The sequence below is a fragment of the Sinocyclocheilus anshuiensis genome, unplaced genomic scaffold (assembly GCF_001515605.1).
Source record: "Sinocyclocheilus anshuiensis isolate Anshui unplaced genomic scaffold, SAMN03320099.WGS_v1.1 scaffold376, whole genome shotgun sequence".
Classification (NCBI taxonomy): Eukaryota; Metazoa; Chordata; class Actinopteri; order Cypriniformes; family Cyprinidae; genus Sinocyclocheilus; species Sinocyclocheilus anshuiensis.
In genome coordinates, this window is record NW_015558600.1 from 452,394 (window position 1) to 460,835 (window position 8,442).

The 8,442-nt window shown below is 34.7% G+C and overlaps 2 protein-coding genes across 2 annotated transcripts in view; one reads left to right on the forward strand and one right to left on the reverse strand.

Moving 5' to 3' along the window:
- The window catches only part of LOC107680142 (sorting nexin-33-like), a 14,401-nt gene extending 6,681 nt beyond the window's left edge, over positions 1–7,720 (forward strand). Inside the window, exon 2 of the mRNA XM_016475912.1 lies at positions 6,897–7,720. Within this exon, the coding sequence (XP_016331398.1) occupies positions 6,897–7,150 (254 nt within the window). The 3' untranslated portion in view covers positions 7,151–7,720. The remainder of the gene's footprint in view (positions 1–6,896) is intronic.
- The window catches only part of LOC107680143 (snurportin-1-like), a 23,667-nt gene that overhangs the window by 14,067 nt on the left and 1,158 nt on the right, over positions 1–8,442 (reverse strand). The gene's annotated exons all lie outside the window — the stretch shown is intronic.

An 8,442-nucleotide genomic window follows, 5' to 3' on the forward strand; every position in this document is an offset into this window, starting at 1 on the left:
TAAGCGCTTCGTGTTAAAAACTGCAAAGCACAAAGGGAAGAGAAATGATGCGTAGTGTATTATATCTGTGCAACAGTTATTGAGCCTTTCTTTTAACAATTTTAAATTTCAGTTACTGTGCACGTTAAAAACAATTTATAGTCTTTTCTACGCCCGTATTTTGTTCTCACAGACACCCGGTAGCAAGTAACAAAACAACATTAAACTCCGGCAAGAAGATAAAGTCCTTTTTGCAAAATCATAGACATGTATTTACAAATCAAGTATAATGGGAACACAGAATGATCTTGGAGACTGACTGCTGTAACCGAACGTGACCAGGGTTTAAAGGCTGAACGAATGACTGACAGCCACAGCGGAGAAAAGAGTTTGTGTGAACTTTAATGTAAGGACTTAAATATTCATATGTAGCTCACATTAAGCTATCATATGGCTTCAGAAGTAACACAGAATAATTCGCACAATCGGGAAAAAAAAAAAAAAATCTCGGATTTGGATCGGCCCTCTCTGACCGATACCCAGTAAATATCGCATCCCTAGTAAATAGTCTCTATTTTATTACAATTATAATGGATAAAATTGTGTTGCTTTTGTCCTCTGATTTACCTGCTATAGGTAAAAAGCATCTACCGAGACCCTAAAGGGGCCCGTCCTGTATTTAGGGGATAGTAAAGTGTCTGTAATGCCGGGATCACGCTATGTTAAAACTGAGCATCTGCTTCTCTTGTGAGCTGTACAACAGCACAGGGAGAGATCAAAGAGAACCAATGAACAGAGGAGAAACAACACATGACCCAGGGAAATAATAACAGCCCTCTCTGAGCGCGCTCCGTACAGAGTTTGGCGCGTCCCAGACAAAGAGCTGTTATCGGATCCACCATGGGACGACGGGACACTTGACCTGACGTCCAGAAGTCAGCATGAACCCGACCGACTCCCCGAATTATAGGCTACAGAAATATTTAGGTCCTCCAAAAGCAGTGGGATATGAATTTGGCTTTTAATGCCTAAAACCTCCCCGCCTTAGCAAATAGGGAGAGAATGAAAAATACGAGAAAAAACAAAAGGTGTTCCAGGCCTCGGGCTCTGCGTGTACAGTAGTCATGAACTCTTAGGCTTGTGTGGGTGTTGGTCTGATTTTATTGCCAGTAATACACAATCACACACATACATCAGAGTTGTGTGTTTTTTGGAGAGATTCTTGTTGCTTTTAGGTTTGAAATAAAGAAAAATAACATGTCAGGGCAAGACCTTGAATTCCTCTCTGAGGTTCTCATTGCTAGCTGGCAGGAACTGAGCCAGTTTCTTAAATAAAAAAGACACGCTTGTGTCTTAAATAATCAGGAAGTGTAAGCATGTGGGAATGAACAGGAGAGATATACAGGACGGTGGACAGTCGCTCCACACTTGTCCTATAATTGTATAGCAGCTGAGAAACTTAGATTTTACTTACCTATTGAAAAATCCAGCATATGCTGGTTAGGTATGTTTTGAAGCTGGGATGTTGGTTTGAGCTGGTTTAAGCTGGTCCTTAGCTGGTCATGTGCTGGTCCTAAACTGGTCCGACCAGCTTAAGACCAGCACATGACCATCTAAGGACCAGTTTAAACCAGCAAAGGACCAGCTTAAACCAGCTCAAACCAGCATCCCAGCTTCAAAACATATACCTAACCAGCATATGCTGTTTTTTTCAACAGGGATACACTTACGGATTAATTAAGGGCATTGCATTAGATATCAAACCAAATGTCATTCACAAATGATCCTACAGCATTTTTGAGCACTAATTTCACTTTTGTGAGCAACTTTTAACTGCTCCCAGGGTGATCAAGGCCTCACTTTTGTGATGCTAATGCTAATGCTAAATTGCCTGTTGAATGATCTTTGTGGCTTTTAATTTGTTTTGTAGTTAAATGCATCTTAGAGGACATTTATATTTATTTCGTGCATAATCAGATGTGTACTAGATGTAGGAAGTTCACTTAGGCGTCCCAGCAGAGTAACCACAGGTGTAGTCTGTCACATTAGAAAGTATCCAGTTCTAATTTTGAAAATATTAACCTAATATGCTTCTTTCTGTAAAAGTGTTTTGCTTGAGAAGTGTGGTTGTGTGATCTTTTTGGCCCACCGGTATGGCTTGTTTCTCCCCTTCTGGTATCTGAGAATTTGCTCTGGGCTAAATTGAGCTGTGACTGTTTTTCCAGTCTGAAATTCCTCTTTGTGTCCATGGCAGTGCTGCTAGACAGATTAAATGCAGCTCTGCATCTTCAGGTCAGTTTTTCATTGTGCTATTAACATTCATTTCACCTCAAACACTGAGAGAAAGCTCAGATCATACACTGATTCTGTTTCTGACTGCAGTTAGTATCATGCTATCCTATAGTATATTTAGTTTTGTGGGATCAGATTGAGTTTCGTCTAATTTAAGAAATATGTTGTATATCAGGACTATTAAGCGCTATAATGATTTATGTTTACTTGAAGTAACCTAGGGAATGTTAGCTTTGCAGGCTAATTGGTTAGTTTGCTTAAATACGACAGAATGTTTACTTTCACTTTTAGCTCCAATTAGCTTCATTTAAAAAACTTGAAATGTTGTTATATTTCTCAAAAGACACTGTTTTACTGGTTGATACTATGAAGATCAATAAGTTGTATGGTTTTTGATTAGGCACTGACTTAAATACCCCCGGAAAATCATTTATGTGTCAAGTGGAGTTAGCATTTGGCATGTTTTCCATTAAAAAGCCTCCAGACATTCGCTCAGAGTAAACAGAAGTCATATGTACTACTGTTTATATAAAGAAACAAATAAACAGACAGTCACTGACCACAGAAATGATGTGCGAACAGTTTATGGATGTTCAGCTTGCTCTTTTAATGGCTCTGTTAGGACAGTAGCACACACGCAATGAAGTTTTGCTTGATTGAAAATACAGAGCAAGAGGAATTCATTTTGGAATTTATTCCAGTCGTTCATGGTGAACGTGAATGTTTAGCGTGTCTACAGTCCATTAGAGATAAAATCAAATTAACCCCACTTTCAAACTTTTGCTTGCTGAGCATTACAAACAAATTGAGGAAAACCAGATGTTTGAAACTACAGAAATGTGTGCATGACACTGATAATAATACGAAATGTTTCTCAAATTTGAATGATTGGACTTGTGATAGTGCTTGTGCAAATGGCGCAGGTTTGAATCAGGCTTGCAGCGTGTCCTCTTTTAATTTCTATCTCTTTAAATAAACATCTTGCATTTTGATTGAAAAATGGAAGATTTTATAATAAATCTGTCATATTGAGCATGGCTTTGTTGAATTCAGTCCTGTAAACTTGAGTGTTTTTGAGCGATCAGTGAGTATGTGTGGTAGAGGTCAATGCTGGGTTGTGCCTGGTACCGCTGGACGCTTGTTCCTGTTCCTTTGTCATGAGAAATTCGCCCTATTATTTCATTGTCCCCTAGGTTAAAGGAATGCATCTTGGAAAATGTATTTTGTCTTTGCTCTTTGTAGCTTTAACTTATTACAGCTCACATCAATGTTTATTCAGTATCCAGCAATTTGGCTCAGATCAATTCAGAGGTTAATAACAGAGCATACATAGTAACTGTTTCAAATGTTGTATATTCATATGAGAAGAAGATTAATATCAGTAGCCTAATAAAAGCTGTTTTATTTTATATTGTATGTGGATTGCCATGTTAAGATCACAGCTTTATCTTGTATTTGTAATGCAGTTCTACATTCTACATGCAACGGACATCAATTGCTTTAGCGTAATGTTTTTCATACACAAAACCTCAATATGGAAGCCCATTTCTGCCACTTTAGAAAAAAAAAACATGCTTTGGTAAATCATAAAAAGTTGAAATGATGACATACTAAGGCATAATTATATGATAAAGTCAGAATTGCACAAAATGTCATAATCATGACATAGAAACGTGAGAAAAACATTCTCAACATTATGAGAAAAAGTCATTATGAGATCAATCTAAATGATAAGATAAAATGTCATAATTATGAGATAATTCAAAATTTTAAGATAAAAGTCATAATTATGAGATAATTCTAAATGATAAGATAAAAAGTCAAAATTATGAGATAAAAACATTAGAATTTATGCCATGATTGTGTCTTTTATCTTAAAATTTCTACTTTTTATTTCAATTTTGACTTTGAGAAAGTCATTATGAGATAAATCTAAATGATAAGATAAAATGTCATAATTATGAGATAATTCAAAATTTTAAGATAAAAGTCATAATTATGAGATAATTCTAAATGATAAGATAAAAAGTCAAAATTATGAGATAAAAACATTAGAATTTATGCCATGATTGTGTCTTTTATCTTAAAATTTCTACTTTTTATTTCAATTTTGACTTTGAGAAAGTCATTATGAGATAAATCTAAATGATAAGATAAAATGTCATAATTATGAGATAATTCAAAATTTTAAGATAAAAGTCATAATTATGAGATAATTCTAAATGATAAGATAAAAAGTCAAAATTATGAGATAAAAACATTAGAATTTATGCCATGATTGTGTCTTTTATCTTAAAATTTCTACTTTTTATTTCAATTTTGACTTTGAGAAAGTCATTATGAGATAAATCTAAATGATAAGATAAAATGTCATAATTATGAGATAATTCTAAATTTTAAGATAAAATGTCATAATTATGAGATAATTCTAAATTATAAGATAAAAAGTCAAAATTATGAGATAAATTTGAATTTATGCCATGATTGTGTCTTTTATCTTAAAATTTCTACAATTTTGACTGTCTCAATTTCAACTTTGTCAAATGTTAAATTCTTTATGTCATAGTTATGATTTACTAAAGCATTTTTTCTCATGTGTTGGAAATGGGCTTACTAAGTCATTGTAATTATGAGGAAAAAAGTCAAAATCGTGACAAAAATGTTGACTTTTTTATTTCATAAGTAGAACAGTATGTCATAATTTAGACCTTATATCTCATAATTATTACTTTTTTAGTGTCATAATTTTGACTTAGTATGTCATAATTTTAGCCTTTTAAATATAATTGTAATTTACCAAAGCATGATTTGTTTTCTAATGAATCAGAAATGGGTTTCCAAGCCTCAGGACAAACGTGTAGAAACTGGCCATTTTACTCAATGTGGTTAGAAATCATTTCCAAAAATAAATATGTATTCAAACTATGACCTTGTTTACGGGGGGATAATATTGTCTTATTTTAGATGCTCAGTGTGGGAATGCAAACCAGAGGCTTTCATTTGACTGTACTCATTTGTTCTTGGTGGCGTTTGCGCAGTGGGTTTGTAATCGGTCATTCTGTGAGCTGAAAGGAAATAAAGTAATGAACTGCTTTGTGATCAATCCCAAACACAGAGAACACAGGGCCAGACTTCCTGTGTCAGATTACAGGTGTGTACAGCATTCTCAAACACTGACCTCTGATCAGCCATTCACGCTGGGATATCTAATCCGTCATGCTGTCTTCTGTGATGCAGATGGACACCGCATGTGATGATTTAGTGGATCTGTTGGTTCATGTCTCCAGATTCACTCGTATCTCTCTGCGAGTCGTATGACTTAGCGGCTCCATTCAGATCTCAGATTTTCACGAGTGTGTGTGAGTGGTGTGTTCTGTCACAACAGGACGGGAACGCTTAAGTTAGAACCGGTTACACTGGAAACGTCAAACAAATCTGAGACAAAAGGCACTTTCATCTAACAAGTGAGATCAGAGATTCCCTGAGCCATGACTGGAGTCTTGTTTGGCCTTTGTAATGTAGAGAAGGTGTTGCAGAAAGTGTGATTTAATCAGATTCAGTATCTGTAATCCTTTACTTTTTTTGTATAGAAAATACTGGGTAAAATGTGTGTACAATTGTGTATATTTATGTATATTTGCACTATATAGAATTAATTTTTGTATAATTAGGAAAATAAATACTGCTTAATATATAGTACATATAATTATCCAACAAGTTGAATATATTGGAATTTGGAATATATCTATATCTATTTATTTATTTATCTATCATAATTGTCCAATAAATTGGATATATATTTATTTATTTATTATGTGTGTGTGTGTGTGTGTGTGTAAATTTGAACCACAACTTTGTCTGCAACATCATATTCTTTGTTTACTCATTTTAATTATTATAAAAATATATGTTGTTAAATATATGTAGTAGTAGTATTTATATATATATATATATATATATATTGTACATTTTAACCACAACTTTGTCTGCAACATCATATTCTCTTTATTTACTAATTTTAATAATTATAAAATGATATGTTATTAAATATATGTAATATTATTTAATAAGTAAGTTTTATTTATGTATTCTTTCTGTTTGCTAAAGCAGTCGAAGCCATGGATACCAGTTGGCTAGAGCAGTGTTTCCCAACCTTTTTTTAGTCGCGGCACCCTTTGGAAATTTTAACAAACTTGTGGCAACAGTCTATAGTCACACCACATGAAAGTGAAACCTGAGCGGTGAACAAATTTTCGGCAGCCGAAATTTCGGTGCATCTAATTATTGGCGACATCAGAAATGGATATTATATAATAGATGCTTTTTTGAACATTTTAGCAATTTAAAAATATAAAAAAATGCCGCGGCACCCTGGTTGGGAAACACTGGGCTAGAGGTTTCCTTAAGTGCAAAATGTTGGTAAATTAAAAAGAAATAAATAATAAATAAATATTAAATCAGTTGAAGTTTGGTTAATACGAGCTTAGTGGTTTGCTAAAAATGTGCAAAATTTATGAAGTTATTTAGAAAGTTATCTTCATTGCTAGTTCTTGACCAGTGGTTTGTGCATATTGCTACGATATTTCAAAATTTCTAAAACTTCTGTCTCTTTCGCTCCCTTTTAGGTGCTTTTGCTAAGGTGAAGGAGTCTCAACGTATGAGCGATGAGGGGAAGATGGACCAAGAGGAAGCGAATGGCATTCGTAAACGCTGCAGGACTGTGGGTTTCGCCCTGCAGGCCGAGATGAACCACTTCCACCAGCGCAGGGAGGTGGATTTTAAAGAGATGATGCAGGCGTATCTCCGCCAACAGATCGCCTTCTACCAGCGCGTAGGGCAGCAATTAGAGAGAACCCTTCACATGTACGATAACCTCTAGAGCCTTTTGCTCTGGACTGTAATGGAGATACAACACTCCTGTGGACAGATATACAAGGGGTTTTTACTCTCAAAGTTTTCTAATTCCAGACAGGATCTTTTTGCAAGAGAAACAGGACATTCTCGCTTCTGCACTTAAAAATGTCACTTTTAACCCCAGAAACCAACAGTACAGTTGCCTTGGATAGATTGTTCATGTATATCTTCATATTTTGAATTTTATTTAAATACCTGTTAGATCAAAGTTACACCTTTCCCCTATTTTTTATTGGATACTTACAGAGTCAGGTGTGCGAATGACGTTACCTGTGCTTTAGCAGGTGCAGATGCTAATCAGACTCTGCTAATCAGTCTGGTCATGTGATGCAAGTTGTTTACATAATAGTTAGCCAAAAAACACAATTGTCTCTTTACAAAAAAAACAAAAACAAATTGCGACACTGTCTTATTCAGGTGCATGCAAAAAAAGTGTCAAATGCTGAATGTTACATTTTCTATTTATGGCTTGTTGAGTTGCTCCGCCCACACTGAAATCTCATTGGTCCAAAAGTCTGTTCCAGCACTAAAAAAATTAAATAATTTTCATATTCAGTATTTTTTCAGTACAAGTATCTAATCACTTGAGAAGCAAAATGACTTAAGAAAATGTGGGGGAAAATTAATTTTTGCCTAAAACAAGAAAAAAATGTCTGCCAGTGAGGTAAGTAAAATAGTAGTTTTCCCTTTTTTCTTGCCTCATCAACAGATTTTTTTAATTTTATTTAAATTTTAAGCAATGACTTTTGATATATTTTTAAGAAAACAAGTAATTTTGCTTCTCAAGTAAATGTATCTTGATTTAAGAATGTTTAGATATTTGTACTGGAAAAAAGACAGAAATACTAAGCAAGAACATAATTTTTGCATCAAAATAACTATATTAAATGTATTACTCGGTCTGATTGGCTTGGATTTGTTGTTTCGTGCAACATTATCGCTTTCAGTGACAACTGAAATATGACGATTCGAAACAAATTTGCTTGGACTAGGTGAGCAAGAAATAAACCCACATAGCAGGTTCATGTGGCTTCTGCTCACTTCCAGGAAGTTTAATCAGATAAAATGTTAATCCAGCTCCCCTTCAGGCAGAAGAAGATTCCTGAGTTCACGTGAAACATACGGCTCTGATTTGATACAGTGATCAGATGTGACAGTCATATGATATTCATCAGTGATTCAGATGAATAACACCAGGCTTCTTCCGCACCGTAATTCGTGGTTCGGTAATAATTTTTCCCTAGTGTTATTAAGGCA